Genomic DNA, 19,196 nt, shown 5'->3' on the forward strand with positions numbered 1-19,196 from the left:
GATGGCCACCATAACAATCTAAACAATTCACCAGAGGAAATGGAAACTTCTTACCTAACAAGGACGTGTTTTTTATGACTGACTGCATTGGGTGACTGTGTCAATCCAATATTCACCAGAGGATTACTCATTGCGAAGAGTTTCCAGTTAAAGCCTTACCATGGCATTCAGCAATTAATTGCTCTGGGAAGTTATGTGAAGTTAGATTTCATGCGGACAAATCCAGCCTGAGCCTGAAACACCAGAATATAAAAACCTGTGACTTTTATCCTCTGCATCTGTCCTGGATTATCTAAGAATGGCTGCTAAGTAAATTAAAGAGCTCAGGAACATTCCCATAATCCAAGATCTTAAACCCCTGTGCCACTGACCCACAGACAAATACCAGTTCACGAGTGTGTGTGTGTGCACGTAAACGTTTGCATGTCTGGGGCGTCTGCAGTGTCTAGATTGTGCTAGATTGTGGTCAGTTTGTGTGTGCGTGTGTGCGTCACTGTTGAGCAGCAATTGAACAGACCCCCAGCCGTCCTTAAACACTGAACCAGCCTCCCCTGCTTTTTTTTTTGTATGTGCAGCCTGCTTCAGACTCAGTTCCCATGAAATTTGCTCCTCTTTGGTTTGTTGAGAGATCGCCTGCACTGTAGATGGCTTCTCTGGAGTCTGCCAAGGGCCAGTGGGGGCCGATTGAAAGGCAAAAAGAGACAAAGAGAGGCTGAGAGATCCAAAGCTGCCGCACTGCCCCTGTAGTCCCTCTAAACAACATCAGCAATTCTTATTCCGAGGTTTTCTTCTGTTCAAATAAATCTCACTAATAATATTACAAAGAAAAAAAAAATACTCACATTGGTTCTTGCTTTTCACCCTCTGTTGTCACTCCTTTACTGGGACTATTATTATGTAGTGATGTGATGCAAACACGTATGTGCTTCGCTTTAACACAGTTAATTGTGTGTTGTTCACTGTGTGAGGTAAGTGAAGGTCAGGCATGTTGCCTTATAAACGAGAAAGGTTATGGAAAGAATATTAGATTAAGGAAAACCTGTGATACTATTTTTTTATGATCCGCGTGCGTTGCTGAGTGGCTGTGCTGCACTCTGAACGCTTTTCTTCCAAGTGACCCAGCTAGTGAAGTCATTATGCTTTCCACTCTCTCAACGGGAGGTGGGGCTTTTTTGTGAAAACTTATTCTACCCAGCTGCACAAAGACCAGTGTGCAGTCTCAGCCTCCACCACGCTGTGAGTGCGCAGCGCCTCCACAGATATCGCTCCAGCTTGGAACTAAAGCCCTCTTTGCATGAACCTGCATACCTTTGCGGCAGTTTTCTTGGGCGACCCTCGTTATTTCGCTGGGGCTGTTTTCCAGCACATACTCCGACCCCGAAAACCATCGGGACCTGTGAACAGAGAAGCTGCGGGAGTGGTCTGGAAACTTTTGCCATCATGAGCACGCAGTCGGTCAACCTTGACACCTACAGCCTGTCGCTGCTCACGGCCAAAGAGGACATCCTCAACCCCCGTTCTTCCACTAACTGGTAACGCAGATTGCTCTTGAAAAAATTGCTTTTACATGCCGTAGCAGAGAGTGATTTCTCTTTGTCATAACACAGATGATTAAATGTCAAACTTTAGATCAGCTTGCCATTACAGACAGACTATTACGACTGCAAGAAAATCAGCAACTTTCCGAAAACTTTCATGCTTGTTTTATCGAATGAGTCGTTTACGCACAACCAGAGAGGAGGTTGCGTAAGCGGAGGCTTGATTTCAATTAATCCAGTGAGGGGTATGGCCAGCCAAAAAATGGAGACAGCAGGCAATCTGGACTACATTTACGGTGACAAATGTGTGCTTACTGGTTTAGCGGCAGGCGGATGCGCAGACTTTAACTGCCGTCCAATACTCACGCCAGGCGTCTGGTGTGTCTCAGAGCGCAGCACCTGGCCAGCGTCCCCTCTGCCAGGCTCTGCGCTCCATGACTTTGCTATTCTCCCTCAGGAGTTATGAGGCATCATCAGGTCGTGTTTCTGCTGATGTGCTGATCCCTGACAGGAGTTGTCTTTCAGAGAGAGGCTCAGTAATTTGACAGACAGCATTAGATGTACGAGTAAAACCCACATGACTAACCACTAATTAAAATGTAATTACTCAACTGCTATTTCCAGTGACTGAAAGTTGTTTAGGAAGAAATACTAAAGACAGACAGGCCTTCAAAACCAGCCTTTACACGACAAAGTGTAAGAACATTCAACGCAGTGTTGGGAGAGAAAGTTTTAAATTTCAGCGTAATTTAATTCTTTAGCTCTGGGAATTTATTTATTCCATTGATCCTGCACTGGCATATGAGACCATGTCATGCTGTAACTTGAGCACTTGACACATGGCTCATTTGTTTCCTTTGTCATAGGGTTTGGCCGGTGTGTCACTAGGGTGATCTACCCATCCTTTCCAAACAGTACCAGCCTGCCTGGTAAATTGTCTTGCTCAATTTTTATCTTCTCTTATAGTCAGCTGCCTGTGTGTGGTGTAATCTCCGGCTACAAACATGTTGTTGCTTGCCATACTCAACTAGTACCGGGAAAAATAAATGCACCATGACCCCTCTTCTGCCCCATATCTGCTCAATATGATGGAGCTATAGTTTAGGAAGAAAATATGCTGGTGCTTTAAGATTTCCCATGTGGTGATTTGGAATTGGAGGTCTGATTGTGCCCATCTCTGTTTCATCTTCCTCTGCCTCACATCTCTCTCTCTTCAGCAAGGTTGCCCTGCCAACTTTCCTTCTACGTCCTTCCTGGGTTTAATTTGGAGCTAACAATGCCATTTCGGAAATGAGATTCAGAGCATTGTGAGGGAACCTTGACAAGTTGAAATCTGACATATTGATGAATGGACTGGAAAGACATTCCCCAATCCAAACAGAACTTGCTCCGTTTCCATTCTCTCCTGCATTTGGAAAATCTTTTAAAATTTCCATGTTCAGTATCACTATGGAGTTATTGTCCCATGGCAACAGCTCCGTATTGACTCTTCACTGATCCGGCAATTCCTTATTTGAGGAAGTTTCAGTGAACCACAAGTCTGGATTGTGCCTCTGCCAACAAGCCGCCAATTAAACAATCACACAAACATGTGCAGATGTATATTTCCCTTAACATACTCGTGTTCGCTTGTACTTGCTGGAGAGGAAAAATAGAAAGGGAGATCCCCTCAGCATTCACTGTGCACACTTTAGAAAGCCAAATAACTCTGCTGTGACTGGATAGAGAGGTGGGAGGGGAACATGATGATGCCATTATTCCCACTGTCAAACTACAGAGACAGGAGCCTCACCCACTGTGTGTGTGTTTGAGAGATTTAATGTGCGCGCATGTGAGTTTGCACTTGAATATACTCGTTTCTGGATGGGTATCTCCATCCTACAGAGACTATTGTAGTGAGTTGAGGACATTGAGAAGTTTTCATGGAGAGGGGTAGGAGGCTTGTTTTGTTGAACGATCCCGCCCCCACTGCGTGGCCTTGAGGTCCCGGTGTGTATTATCTAATGACCTTGTGTCCTGAATGGGAAACAGACCCTTTGTGGGCGAGACTCCGAAGAAAAGAGGAGCAGTTTCAATGCATCCTCCATTCAGACCTCACTGCTCAACATGCAGCCTCGGAGGTCTCTGCTCAGTCTCCCAGACCGCGCACGACTACAAAGTGTGTTGCTCAAAGGCTGGAAACTTGCAGCGTGTGTGTTTTATGTTTGTCAAGGTTTGACAGATCAACAGTAAATGTGTGTTCCCAGTGATACTGTGCAGGAAACACCTTCATTTCTTATCAGTGTAATTCCTGATTTACGTCATTAGACTTTGCTTGTCATATGAAACAAAGAATGCAAGCAGTATAGTTGTAGCACCTCTAGGACGACGCCAATATGAATCGAGAAGCACGCTTTACCGGGGACGTCTTCCCAAATATGAAATAGACTACTGTGCCAGCTTGTCCAAAGAAGGGGGTGTTTTAGAAGGAATGTTTACAGTATTGTGTCAGCCTTGCAAAGCAAATCAGATAGGAATTCCTATTGAATCGTGGAGCAATTCATCAGAATGGGTGTGGGTTATATCTAGACATCTGTGGGCCTCAGTGAAGCTGGAACACAACTTCCTCTTCTTCTCTCTGGACACACTTTGATACCGTGGTAAGTGTTCTCTCGTTGGGATTATCACAGTTAGGCAATGACACATAAAGTAAATATCTGACTTCACTGTATTACCAGAGTGATTCACTTCACACAGAGGATTCCTACAAGAAACAGACTGTCTTCATTCATCCTCGTTTGAGTTCTTGTCTTGGGTCAGATTAAATTCATTTATGAAACATATAGTTTTAAGGTGGTTAAGCAGGGTAAATTGGTTCCTTGATAAAAGTTCCTCGTTGATTTGAGAACGCTCACTGTTGACTCATGTAAAGCATTCACTTGTGGTGTAGCGTCCAAGTAACCTGCCATCAGATGGTAAGGATTACAGACTTATATTTCCATTTGAGCATTCCTTTGAAAAAAGAAATTAACTCGAAATTTTCAGTCGCACTAAATAAACGGTATTGAACTGAATTTGTACAAAAAGCAATATGCAACATGTTGCTCAACCTACTGAATAGATTAATTATCTGGTGTTGAAACATTATTATTACCTTCATTATTTTTCTTAGGTTTGAGAGCCTGCACAAAACATAAGTAATTAATCAAGCCCATTTTCATTTAAGAAGCAACACATTATCCCTTCTCTCCAGGCCTCTGATCTCACATGACGGGACTGTGTTTGTGATGAATGGAGGAGCCTTTATTTCAGCATAGGCCCGGGGTGTTTGTGTTGCTCCTACTTGCCAGAATTTCCACAGGCTCATGCATGATTAACTGATACCTGAAGAGTCCCTGGGTCTAGAGTTACATGCTAGATGGAGTGCACCTGTGGGTGTGGAGAGAGGATGAAGGGTAAAATGCGGAGCTGTCTGTCACTGTGTGTAGATGCACATGCTTGAGTGATTCTGCCTGTGTATACAGTAGTTTTACAGTCGCTCCTGACCCCAGAGGTGCACTGCATATGCAAGTGCAGCAAGTCAGTTAGACAAGGATACTGCGAGCCACTCACTGCATGAACTTTCTTGCACAGGTTCTGCATTTTGTTCAGTTCCTTAACTATCCACAGAGATCCACCCGTCAAAAGAAGCACAGTAATACTTGCACAGGCTGTTGTGTAAACTAAACGTAGCTCTGTAAATGTTGTTACAACTCTGTATGTTGAAACACACCCTACCGATCATCTCACAGTGGAGTCCCACAAAAGGAAACCAAGTAGTCTAGTTGGTTTCCCCATGCTGTTCAGGATGAGGCTTCAAAGGCTGCACAGAGTGTTGCTATCAGGCTGAAAGATAACACCACACTTTTGATTGATTCATGATATACATAGCAGTGTGCTGAAAAGCGGAAGTCAAATGGCGGTTGCGCTGGACCAATGCCCAGTCAGCACCTTGCAATAGCTGTCTTGTGTGTCTTGTCTCATTTCTGAAGAAAAACACAGCCTATCACATACTTTCATTGCGAAAACCTTGTAACACCAGTTTTTAACTAGAATGTCATCCAACTATAGGGATTCCTTGGCTGAGAACACCGATTTGGCCTGATCGGAGTGGTTCCTGGGCCATCCAGTGCTTTTAGTTTGACATAAGTACACATATTAAGCACACAGATAAGGTGTTCTTTTGGGACGGACGCATTTCAAGGTTAAATTAATTTGTTAAAAAGCTGTTGCAACAGGAGGAGCCCCTGTTTAAAAGGAAAAAAAAACAATTCCAATGAACCGTGTAGGTTGTGTCTTCTGCAAAGCTGTGCCCTCAGCTTGCCTTGCTGCCTGTGTGAGCAAGTCTGTGGGTGGCACACTGGAAGATGATGACAATGATAGATATAATGCCTGTTTTGATGAACTTACATTGAGTGATTTGAGCAGTCGCTAAACAACTGCTTACCATCTCCTTAAGTATAGTTTAGATTCATCTGGGGTAATGGTAGGTTTTAGGCACGATGAGACGTGACTGCAGAAGGTTATACTGTATGTGTGTATTCGTGTGCATGTCTTTTTATGTTTTGGCTCCTCTGTGTGTAAACTGTTGGGTAGAAGGCCACAAATTCATACTGTGTCCACTTGTGACTTGTAACTGCCCCACAAATGATGCAAAATGTCAGTAATCAATGTTTCATGGCTTCGTGGCACCGGTGTGCTGTTATACATCTTGGTGTCGGTTGTCTGTTGGAAACAAAACAAAGAGCTCCTAACTTTAAAAAGATAATGTATTCAGGAGGTGCGACTAATCTTTTTTAATTTAATATCATGTTAAATGTTTTATATAAAGATCACTGTGAACAATGAGCTTCAAAGTATTTTATCAGTCCTCCTCACACCTGACCTTTCTATCAATTCCCCCTTTTGTTCATTCAAGAGCTGCATTGATCTCAGTTCAGATGCCCTTTGCACATTGTTTCCATTGGAAATCCGGCCTTTTCAAGCCTACAGCAGTGGACACAACAAACATGTTATTGTCTCCCTTTGGAGTTCAAGATAAAGGCTGACACACACACACACACACACACACACACACTGTTGGAAAACTTAGTATCTTTGTGGAACTACATGATTTCCTTCATGCTTCAGGCTGCAAAAAATACAAACTCACTGAAGTGACCTGCTCATTTAATCTATGTAATGAGCAGTGAGGGTAGCAGACGGAGAGGTGCAGTTTTTCCAAGGGTGTGTCAGATAGCTGTCTGAAAACATCTGTATTTTAGTGTTTCTTCAAACATTGGCGAGAGAATGAATACGGTTTGTAGGGTGTGTGAACGTGTTTCCCCAAGCCCAGCTGAGGTGCTTTTAGGAGATGTCAGGGCAACAATATGGTGTGAGGGAAATAAATGACTTAACTGATATTTATGTGTTTCTGGGCTGCAGAGTTTGCCAAAGATAAAATCTGTTAAACCAACACTTCAGCATTAAAGCACACTGGAACTCACATAACAGTATTGCAGATGCCAGAAAACCACACAGCAGTTACGTTAATTAAAAAATCTAGAAAGTGCTCTTGTCAAGTGTTTTTGTCGTTGTTCTGACTTTATTTTGTCTTTTCTTTGCCTGTGTTACGTTACACTTCTTTTCCTTGTATATTTATGCTGCCTTCAAATGAACTTGTAAAGTTGTGGTTATGACATGGGATGGGATGGTAACGTCAACCGTATGTCGTGAAAGGAGCATTGCTCGGCAACTGTTGGCATCTAGAAGCCACAGAGGCTAACAGATGCTAAACTAACAACCAGATAACTCAATGTAAGAAATGTATTTGTTATGAAGAGATGAGGCCTTTGGTAAGCATTATTTTACTCATGCGTATTATAAAACTGTGAAGAAGCCTCTTTACAACTAGATTGCAATATATTCTTCTACTATTTTGGAAAACGTTGGAAATGTACAGTTACGAGGTTGTGAATACAACAATAGAGCACAGATTTTCCCGGTTTGATTTACAAATCTTTTGTTGTGCTCAGTTTAATTTTTTAGGCTATTCTTTCATGGACTTTAGTGTTTAGTCTTTGGGACCTCATCAGCTTTTTATCAAAAGCTCCCATTTAGTGTTCTCTTCCTGCCTTCTGTGTCTTGCATTTCATTCTTCCTTCTGATACACATCTCTTCTTTTAAAAAGCTAGACTTCATTTTGAAATTCACATCTTTACGCCCTGAGATAGACTGGCGACCTGTCCAGGGTGTACCTCGCCTCTCGCCCGATGACAGCTGAGATAGGCTCCAGCACCCCCACGACCCTTCACAGGACAAGCGGTTACAGAAGATGAATGAATGAATGAAGGATTCACACCTTTACATCCGGAGCCTTGACAGTAACGATCCTGAGCGAATGTTGTGAAAGTAACCGACTGCATGCTGAAACATTTTGCCACGTTCTTCGTTGCCATGGCTCATTTTCTTGTAAACTGGCCAAGCACAACACAAGCGGTGTCTAACAGCCACAACGTGTTTCACAGATGATAACATTTATTTTTATTTGCATTTGCCCTTTAATTGCGCAAGTATGAGATCATCACAGACAAGCACCGACCCATTTCGCGCATATTCAAATGTGGTAACCTACTGTAGCAAAGTAACCCTTAAACGAGGGGCTGGGAACTTCACTTGCCTTTCTCTTCATGTTTGTTCACTAGCTGGTGGTGTGATTGAGTTGCGGGGTCCTTGTGGAGAGTTGGGGGTTCTGTTGTCCTGACGACCCCGGTGGGAAAGCTAGGCTGTTTGCTAAAGAGACTGAATGAATTGAGGGAGATGAGTGGAGAGTGACTGAGGAGGCTTAGAAGGGGCTGCAAATGAATGGGCTAGGACACTTGGTAAGAAATATGGAGGAATAACGAGATGAGAAAGCGCAACGTGTGAGAGGAAAGAGAATTGCGGCGGAGTCAAGACAAAGTGCATGAGGGTGGTCGGGACAAGAGGGCGTTGAAAAGCAGAATCTGCAAATGATAGAACTTGGGGCGCTGATAGAGTGTAGAAAAAGGGAAAGATGAGAGGACAGGTGAAGGGGTGAAGAGGACCCAGAGAAAGATCAAAGCATTAAGAGAAGCTGCAGAGAAGACGGGGCAAATAAGGCTCAAGTGGAGATGTGATACGTGAGAGTTTGCTTTGTTTAACTGAAGGAAATGGCTGAAGATAAGATGCTATCACATTTGTAGTGGTCCCATAATAACTGGGATAACTGGAGAATGCAGGCTTTTCGTGTGTGTGTGTGTGACAGCAGGAACAGGAAATGCCAGTGTGATCCCATCGGACCATGATTTCAGAGGACTTATCGTAACTCATCCCCCTTCCTCTCCTTTGGTCCCTTCCCGTGTCAGGTGCAGGAACATAAATTCTGTTCCCATCCGTTCCCCCATAGCTAACTGGACAAGCTATGGGACATGCCTCCCCAAGTCATAACAATTTACCCCATACAGACCCAAGACAACTCCCTCGTATTAGTTTCATCAAAACTCTTGCCCCATTAACCACATACTCCACTGCCCCCTTGGAAACCTCCAGTGCACTCTGCCTGCTTCCCATTGTGTGCCTCTGTTAAATGTGCCCCTCTTAGCCTCCCCATTTATACCTATATACATCCCTGGTGCTTTTCATCGTTTTCCCCAGTGTGAGCTCTGTCTGTGAGTGGCTTTTCTCCAGCCTGAATACATCTCACTCCCATGTGCCCCATTACACTTGAAGCTCACGCCCTCATGACGTTGAATTTCATGTAGCCATCTTCTATTAAACCCTAAACCAGGGGTGTCAAACATATGGGCTGCGGACTAAAACTGGCCCACCAGAGGGCCCAATCTGGCCTGCGGGATGAATTTGCAAATTGCGAAAAAAATTACATAGAAGACAGTAGAACTGCTTTTTCTAATTTGCTCACTAGGGGTCACACTGTTTTAGTCAGAGTTGCGACATAACAACATTGAGTGCCAGAACAAAACAGCAGATGGCTGCAATGTGCCAAAATTGCATTTACTTTATTTGTTAAAATGTTGATTGTTTATAGTTCATTAAATACATTTTCATAATGTACTTTGCACTAAAACAAATGGAAAAAGGTTGACATGTTACTTGTCCAGCCCGCTTGAGATCAGATTTAGCTGTATGATGCCCCCCCAACTAAAATGAGTTTGACACCCCAGCCCTAAACGCAGATTTCACCACTGTTTTAGCAGAAGTATCGATGTCTTTCCGAAGCAGGCACAGAAATGGGAGGAGCCTGAAAATGGGTTCACTTCGCTGCGTGTTTGAGTAAATAAATTAAAATGTGTTTCAGCGTATAACGTGCACATGGAGGGAAACGCCACCATGCTGAAGAGAGTGTCAGTTCCACATATATATTTTTTATTATTCAAAGAAGCGTCAATTTTGTAATAGAGTAAAACGAAATAAAAGTGTTTTTTCTAGTGCTCAGTATAAAATAAAACCTTTAAAAAATGTAAACAAACTTGATGTATTAGTACTGATTTCTGTTTCATGCTATAACGAGATAGAGATTAGTGGTTCCTGTGTTATCAGTTCCTGTGTGCGTCTGTACGTGTTTGGTGGTCGAGTCTCTTTCCTCCCGCTAAACTGATACATGGGTCACATGTGTACTGTGACTCTCTTTAAAACCAGTGTCATTCTGTTTTTCTTTCGTCCAATGCATTTAGTGCAATATGCCATGTTATGCTAATGCGTATTGTTTTCTAAATCTGTACGGAGACAAAGTATGCTGAAACTAACACATGCACCTACATGGCAGCGACATACTGTACATTTGCCTTTCTTTAAAGTTAGAGGATAGATAAAGGATTATGTTACACGGAGAGGAACTTTATGGTTAAGTAATTAGAACGTCAGCAGCTCTGCCTGCACAGAGACTGGTTAACGTTATCTGCGGATTAACTCAAGGCTGTAACACGAGACCAACTGTTCACCAGCTCTCTCTCACAGTTCATCACCTGATACCACGCTCACCGCCGCTCACACGTCTCACTCCCCAGTCTTTCAGAGTTATGGATGTGTTTTTTTTTTTTTTTTGTTTCTTTTGCAGGGGCATTTTGAATTGACATCCACCACACAGCAGCATGCTTTGTGTCCCTCCCGCTCTCTTTGTCCATCCCCCGCTCTTTTCCATCTGCCTCAGCACAGGGAGGGCTGTTTTCTCTCACTGGTCCTTGGCAGTGATTTAATTACTTATTTGTTTAGTTTGTCATATTCTAAACTTCTCTGGCTCTGTGCTTTTGCTGAGAAAAGAAATTTTCTGCCCTCCCCTCCTCCTCCCAGCATTCCATCCAGTCTCTCTCTCTGCCCTTCCCTCCCGTCCTCCCTCACCCCCCCCCTCAATGCTGCAATCCTGGATGCAATCTCTTGTTTAACTTTTTAAATGTTTTCCTACCTTTAGTTTAGCCACACTTTTTGTCCTTTCTTATAAATTTGTTCTCCGTCCCCTCTGTCATTCCTCCCGCTAATTTACCAGTTTCTCCGGGGCAAATAGCTGCAGTGGTCTGTAATAGTCTCCAGAGGAGTCTGATTTGTCCTCCACCCTGTCAAATATCATAAGATCAGTCAGTGTTACTCAGAGGGTGGATCTGAGCAAGTACTCTTGTGGGTCAAATAGGCAACCCACTCATATTTCCAGTCAGGCAGCTGTTGTTAAAAGTGACGTTAAACATGATTTATCCTCACTGTGACACAACCATTACACCACCACCAATGCTAAATGAAGCGACTAATAGATATTTTCGCGGTGACAGAGTACATGTTGCTCTGACTAGCAATACACAATGTCGACAATTAACATTCTCAATATGATACTTAATTTATTTTTATTTATTTAACAGCCAAACAGTGCTTGTGAAATTGAACTAACATTGAACCATGAGGTCACATTTCCTTGCCAGCATGTCTCAGTCTTCTTTCTTGTAGTCAGGCTTACACATTTTTCAGAAGTATTTGAAGCATGCAGAGCAAGCATTACTTTGCTCAGGAGTCACTGGAGCCTTGCAAGTTCACTCAATATGCAGCTTCCTATTGGTAAAGTGAAATCTTTGCCAATATATAAAATATATATATAAGACGTTAGCATTTCATGACAGTGCCAAATATTAGATTGCAAGCTTATTATAAAAAAAGAGCAATGTAGAGTCATGATAAATATCCCACAGCTTTATGTTGATCTAAATTACAGATGTCTGGATTAATAACAAATTGAAGATTAAATGATTTGTTGGTGAAATATTAGTGATGTTACAGATGCATTGTTTCTTATGCTGCTGATCATTTTCATCAGTGCAATACGGGCCCAGTAGAATATCTTGCCATTGCATAAGCAGCTGATTGGCACTTGGACGTGATTTGGCTGGTGGATCAACACAACCCGATACAGATCCTCTGCCAGAGGCCATTCCAGAGCCCGCTTTACTTCTGGAAAAGAGCAGCTCCTATATGCTGGACTGGTGTTTCATAATGAAAGTATGCATTTGCGTATTTTTCTTGCAAAAAAAAACGTATACACTGTGCATCTCATTTGGCATTAGTTTAATCTGATCTCAGTGGGAGATGTACTTGTTAAGTATTGTATTCGGTAGAAATGACAGCAGCAGGATATTACACCTCCCTTCATAAACCGCAGTACTGCCAGAGGATATTTTGGATTGTTTAAATAAGACTTCACCCCGCATCGCTGCAGGAATCCACAAACATTTCTTATTCTGGGTTCTGTCGGCTTTATGCCTCGCTCTACGCACATCAATCATTATTACGCAATGAGCAATATGTTCTAATATAAACTACATTTCTGTTTTCAGTACTTCGTAATTTGAAGCTGTCATTGCAGAGATTTGGGTGCCATGTCTCAAACCCTTACTGCTCAGCAGCAGCTCTCATTAAAGGACCCTGCTGCTTAGTTTGTGAGGATTACAAAGATTACGGTCCACTCTCTGCAGGGCACCTGACTGACTCGTCTGCAGCAGGTCATGAGAATGAGGGCCTTCTCTTTAGAGATATTACTCTTTTCTTACCTTCTTTTCAAGAGAAGCTGTTGCATCATTTATCTCCCTTCCTCTCTTTGTGATTCCTCCTCTTTCTCTGAGTGGATATGGGTCAACTCTGATACAGGGTGTCCACATTAACACCATCTCTCAACAGCAGTCTGCATTATTTTGACATCCACGTTTCAGCACTTAATGAGGGGCCAAGAGACAAACACTGACGCGGGTCACTGCAAGTACTAAAGATGGGAGATGTTGGGCAGTTTTAATGCCCCAGGTTTAAGGCCACATTTTTGGAATTATTTTTCGAAAGCCCAGTTAGACTTTTATTTATTGAAATCCTGTATGCTCTCAAAAACAACATGTTTCACCTCATTACAACTGGAATGTGCCTCTGGTTTAGCATGCCAGATTTATCAGTCGTGATCGCTGCTGTGATACATCACTTCAGAGCACACTGAGGCCCTAATGTGGTTCCATTCTCTCTTTTCCTTATTCTCTTTTTCTTTGGCTTGAATGCTCTATCAGTCTGCCATTCCCTTCACTTCCTCTGCCTTACTCAAATTTCTCAGCCCCTACCCATAAACGTCCACGTGTCTCTGTAGTCCAGACGGATGGAGGAATGCGTTTACCGCTGGGGTCGCCGCATGGACACTATATGAGTAACATGCCGGACGGGGGAAGGAAAAACGACTTTTTCAACGGTCAAGTCTGACTAGACTTATTTTGCCCTTGTTTGGAGAGAGGAAATGAGTGCTGTGTGCTGTGGGGACCTCTCTGAGCTCCCCTCTCCAACACAGCCCGAGAGGTAGACTGTGAGACGGGCTAAAAATAGAACCAGGAGCTCAGGTCAGCTTTGAGCCAAGAGTAAGGAATTGGGGAGCTGAAGGGGAAGGGGAGGAAAAAAAACATATGATGTAAAACTACAGTAAGTGGGGAGAAAGAATCTTTCGGAGAGGTACAGCATATAATATATAGGGTACACAGTAGATGGAAAATACCTTTCTTTAAGAAGCTATAGCACAAATGAAGCGTTCAAAAGACTCCACTGTTGAAGCAAAAAATGACAAATTGACAAAGGCTTTACATGAGAGTTGGTGGGACTGCTGGGGATATGTGTGCCGCATGTGGAAGGGGAAGAGGAGGAGTAAAGGGAGCAAAAATAATGAACTGACGGAGAGCTTAATCTGGGCAGTGAATCCTGGTGAAAGCTCCTGGCCTCTCATTTATTTTCTCATATCTTTTTCTTCATACACAGTTTATCATACTGCAACAGCGCGCATAGCCAGAAATCTCTCATATCTCCCCTGCTGGCAAAGACGGAATGAATAAATGACCTATGAGCTCACAAGAACTTCTTGTCAGAGAGACACAGAGGGGTAGGAAGTGTGGAGTCGGGGGGGAGGAGAGATGAGGATGAGATATGGCTTTAGAGGTATGTGAAATGAGATTTGTTGTGCTAAAGGATTTAGGGTATGAGGGAAAGAAATATACTGTTGTTGGAGGCAGGGGTCAGAATAATGAATTTAGAATAGGAATGATGGTGACAGGTTAACAATGGATAAGAGATGCAGTTATTGGTTCTGGGGTGCAAAATATGTCCTCATGGGGTTAATTTAGCTTTTTCTTATTGCGTAATAAAGCGCAAACAAAATGCACTCCTAGAAAACATCATAACAAATTGGATGTGAACACAGTGAAAGCAAATCTACCCCCAAATCTCTTTCGAAAATTACAGCATGAGAGAAATGTGTACATTGTGTCCAAGTATTTCCTGTGTATTACTGCGCTCAAACGGCTCAGAGTTCGGCCTGGTATCGTGGAATACACCCAGATAAGTGATGACAGGGCCGTCTCCTGCACAGCTCACCATCTGCTTCTGTTATGTTAATCTTGAAATGGTAGAGCGTAGCAAGTTTGGAGATATTACAGGGTCTCTGGCAGTCCAAAACAAACCATCCCTATTGTTAGTGGCTCAGGCTCATAGTACATTGTGTGCACATGTGCCTTTGTGTGAGTGTGTGTGCATGTCTGGGTTTATAAACTGTACAGGCATCTCTGAGTGTGCTGAAAATGCCTTTGTTTTAGAGATGTTTTGGTGATGATAATTATTCGTAAATGTTGTTTCAGAGTATGGCATCATTGCTTTCTCTATTCTTTTCCTAAACATTGCCCCTTTTCATACCCCTTATTTGCTTAATGATGGACACTTCTCTTCTTCTCTTCTCTTCTCTTCTCTTCTCTTCCCCTCTGAGGTCATAGCTGGCCGAGTTTGAAAGGTGGGCTGGAGTACAGACACAAGAGAGTCTGTTTTTCTCATCAGACAGTGTCTGTGTGGGGGTCTATACGCTCTAGTTAGGAAAAATCTTACTACCTCTGAAACTGCTTATGCCACCATAGCGTTACAGTAACTAAGCAAGCATGTAAAGAAACATCCCGCTGGCTGTCATGGTTTGTTCCTCACCATTGGTCAACTATGGAAGAGAGACCCCCAAAACAACTTTGGCCTCATTGTCTTACTTACAAATACTGAATGTATGATAAACATCTATAATGTACTCGCCATAACACACTTTATGACTTATTCTCGGCTACAATAAAGCTATGTAGTATAAAATACATTGAAGGATAGTAAAGATGGTAATTTGACTCTTATAGTAAAGTTAGTAAAATCTTTATTGTACCACTGCATTTCCTTGCTCAGATAAGACTAGACAAGAGAGCACTCATTTTTCGAAAACTGATTTTAAGATTGAAATTAAGTAAAGTCTTGGGAATACGAAACACCTGAAAACGGGATCTTTGCAAAGTCCATCTCAGCGAACGCTCTGGTAGAACAAAGAGAGTCCCACAGCACAGTGTACCCTCATGTGCATGCCTGTTCCCTGTGGGTGGAGAATTTGCACATGCAATTAAGACTCCCTCAGAGACACAGTGACCTTTGACCTTGACTGCTGGCGAGTGGTAACCTTTAGGAATGCTAGAGGACCAAGGATCAGTGCATGTGGCTGGGAGCCTAAGCTCTGGATGCTGGTGAGACTAATGAGGGAGTAGAGTGTGTTGTTATTGTGGCTAGACTAATCCCCGAAGAGATATGTGAATAATCCAGGTGACACAGAGCTCATGTAATACTGGAAGGCCGTGGAGAATGTTCCCATTTCAAAATATCGGTGAGTGATACATACAGAGTTAGCGCTTGTAAGCAAATCAGCACTGCAAAATATGTCAGCCTGCCTCCACACACACACTAGACTAGCATGCAGCTTGTTCAATGGGCTGCACAATATGGTTATTGTGTCCTCAGCACACTTGCATACTGACTGACTGACTGACTGACTTTTGGCTGTCTTTGTTCTTAGGGGAGAAAGAACAAAGACAGACTTGTTGTATCAGGAAAAAATAACAGCGTGAGTCAGAGACGCAAACTGAGTTAGCTGACCCAATGCTAGTGTTGTACAGCGCAACATAGTGGACCAAACATGTTAAACTGACACTTTGTACTCCTTTGTACACACACACACACACACACACACAGACACCGACCGACCATTCACCTTTGGCCTGTTGTAATAGCTGTTCATGGCCTCTTGCAGCCCAGCTCCAGATGTTGTTAACACACCTCGAGGAGTTCTGCTGAGAAGAATGTACGCAGGCCCAGAGTCAGACACAGACACATGCACGTACACACAGACACGCAGTCCCACGAACATTTAACAATTCCTCTCTCCGCGTGCCGCCTTGTTAAGTCACAACCACAAACATGTTTCCACAGTTGTGCTGAAAACACGCACATGAATCAAGATTCTATCAAAAATAGGACTTTTCAAATAACACATGGGTTTGGGATTCTGCACCACGGCTAAACAACCTCCAATATGTGTTGCACCATAAAAGTGGCAATAGTAAATCATGAATCTTGCAGTATTTCTCTTCGTATGTATCTCTCTCAGATTACTTTGCCCTTAATTAAGCAGTGGAGTTGTACCTCAGTGTTTCCATGGACATGATGACTTGTTAAGTTGCTGCAACAATAGTCAACTGACAGGAGGGTGTGGTACGACAGGTTTTCACCTGCAAAAATGTCAAAAATTTTTTAGCACTGGTTGCATTTATTTCACATCCAGGAGCCCATACACCTGCAAGGCAAACACCACGACAGCAGGTTATTATGTTGCAGTTTGCCTCTCTACTTTATACATGTAATAACCCATTTTTCCTTCTTGTGTTGTAATGATGCTTGCACTGCAGGGAATGGTATGTGCAGCGAAACATCTGGCTACGCTTGTGTGCCTCCATGTGTCCCCTGTGCGCACTGAAATTTTGAACACGCGAAACACCCAGCTGTCTGCATGCTAAAAGTTTTAGACGTGCTTTCGCTCGTGCGTAGAAAAGAATCCTGAAAGTTCCTGAGAAATCATCCGTCAACATTACAGATTTGTCTGTCATGTCTTTGTCATATGTTTCTCTGTGGCTCATATGTGTGTGTGTGTGTGTCTGTATGTTCTCAGGGCATTATTTACATATGATGGAGTGACCAACAAGCTCAAACTGGCTGACTCAGGAGGTAAAGTGGACTGTCAGTTTTTCAAAATTTCAAATACCTAAGCTAATAAACTAATAAAACTTCTTCACTTCAGCTTCAAAGGCTATCACATGTCCTCTTGTGTTCTGAGAATTCTAACAGTTTGCCGTAAAAGACATTTTTTAATATCCCCCTTCCTTTGTTCCCTCTAACCTTTACTTATTTCTGTCGTTTTTCAAACAGCGGGCGGTGTGACGGAGCTGGCGGGGAAGTTTCACATCGCCAAGCCTCAGTATGGACTGTGCAAAGTGGGAAGCGCCGAGACGGGAGCCCCTCGGATTGCCATGATCAGCTGGGTGAGTGGCTCAAGGGGCTTAGCGCACTGGAAGCATGAGCCTATTACAACACACGTACCAGCACAAATTATAGGAACACACATGTATGCTTCCCTCATACATGTGTAAACCGCACACACACACACGCGCGCGCGCTCACAGACGTGCATTCATTTCGAGACGGCAGAGTATTTTGCAGATCCAAGATAATGAGTTTAACATATTATGAGGTCACAGACAGGAAAGTCTATGGGCTAATTAACCTGTAAAATGCTAAAAGAAAAACTAAACTACTCGGCTTATTCACATCCTATGATCATGTTTTGACACAAGCTTACTCGGCATTTGAAATGCGGGAAACTGCTTTGTGAGCTTGCCATTGTGTTACGGAAAATTATGAATCACACGGCAAGAAGAACACCTAAATGCCCATGCTGATTTATGTCACAAGCTGCAGTCATGTGAAGAAGTAAGCACAGTGCTTTAGTTTTTTTTTGAGCATAAGGTGATATACTCAAATACACCAGGAGTCAGTCATTCAACACAAATATTAATAAATCCAGTAATTTGTTTTTTCTGTCAAAGCTAGTAATCACTGAAAATAACTTTGTGTAGGTGTTTTGTTTAATAAGTACCAGATTCTGACATTTGCTTTCAAAAAGTCCATGAAAAGGTCTTTCAGCTGCAAGATGTTTAGACGGTTTTCTTGCATGTAGTATTCATTTCAAATCCTCTCACAGTATTTCATGTAGGTTCTAATCTCTAATCTGTGTTTTAGTCTTGACTAGTCCATTCAGACTATATATAAGCCTTTCATTTCTGTTTTTTTTACAGACATTTATAGAGACTCTGCTAGTGTGCTTAGAACCATTATCCCATTGAGAGGCACACTCCTGGTTCAACCGCATCTTTTGGATAGACAGTCTCACATTCAAGCACTATTAAATACGTTAAGAACTGATGGTTGACTCGGTTTCTGCATGCTTGCCACTCCCAGAGGCAGCAAAACCACAACATTTCGACCACTATGTTTCACAGTTGCTATGATGTTCTTCACCTAAAAAGCCTGTCTTTGGTCTGCTCCAAACATAACTACCTCATAGCTCTTTAATATGTCCAGAACACAATATTCTTTGCCTTTATGTTGATTGACAAACTGTGGCTCGGCTCTGGTGTTATTTTTGGGCAGCAGAAGTAGCAGAAATGTCATTTCCTTCCACGTCTTCCATGCAGATTACATTTTTCTCCCTGACTTGACAAACGCTTTGACATTTAAAAGAGTTACCTGCAGATCCTGTGGTGAAATGTTGAGGTTCTCAGAGATGTCTTTTTGCATCTGCAGTTTGCTGGGACGGCCAGTCCTGGACACATTGGCAGTACTCTGAAATCCACACCACTTGTAGATGATTTTCTGACAGTGAAAGGATATATTTAAAATAATTTGAAGCTTTTATTAAGTCCATTGCTCCCACACTCATGGGCATCCACAACTTTTAGAGAGGTCTTTAGATTTTATTTATTTTTTTGGCGACAACACCAGACCTTCATTATTATGAATCCTATTGTTCTTCAGCCTGTTTCCTGCACATCTTTTTTTAGTCTTTCCAGACAGAGGTATGACATGAACGCAAGTGTCTACATCCTGTGTTTGTCCGCAGGTCGGCCCAAATGTGGATGACTACCGCAGGACAGAATGCGCCAGCCACATTCCAGCCATCAAGAACTTCTTTAAGGTGCAGTACATCAAGCTGAAATTAATAACATGGCACGA

At 42.7% G+C, this 19,196-nt stretch overlaps 1 protein-coding gene across 2 annotated transcripts in view; it reads left to right on the forward strand.

The window, feature by feature from the left end:
- The first annotated feature begins 1,106 nt into the window (after positions 1–1,106).
- Positions 1,107–19,196, forward strand: part of LOC311492421 (uncharacterized protein) — a 28,995-nt gene continuing 10,905 nt past the window's right edge. Inside the window, exons 1-4 of one of the 2 annotated variants that reach the window (XM_084550699.1) lie at positions 1,107–1,532; positions 17,077–17,132; positions 17,334–17,446; positions 19,084–19,158. In XM_084550699.1, the coding sequence (XP_084406825.1) occupies positions 1,441–1,532; positions 17,077–17,132; positions 17,334–17,446; positions 19,084–19,158 (336 nt within the window). In that variant the 5' untranslated portion in view covers positions 1,107–1,440. The remainder of the gene's footprint in view (positions 1,533–17,076; positions 17,133–17,333; positions 17,447–19,083; positions 19,159–19,196) is intronic. The other variant, XM_084550700.1, reaches the window with a different exon arrangement.

This window comes from Chelon labrosus, assembly GCF_963514085.1.
Source record: "Chelon labrosus genome assembly, chromosome: 9".
Classification (NCBI taxonomy): domain Eukaryota; kingdom Metazoa; phylum Chordata; class Actinopteri; order Mugiliformes; family Mugilidae; genus Chelon; species Chelon labrosus.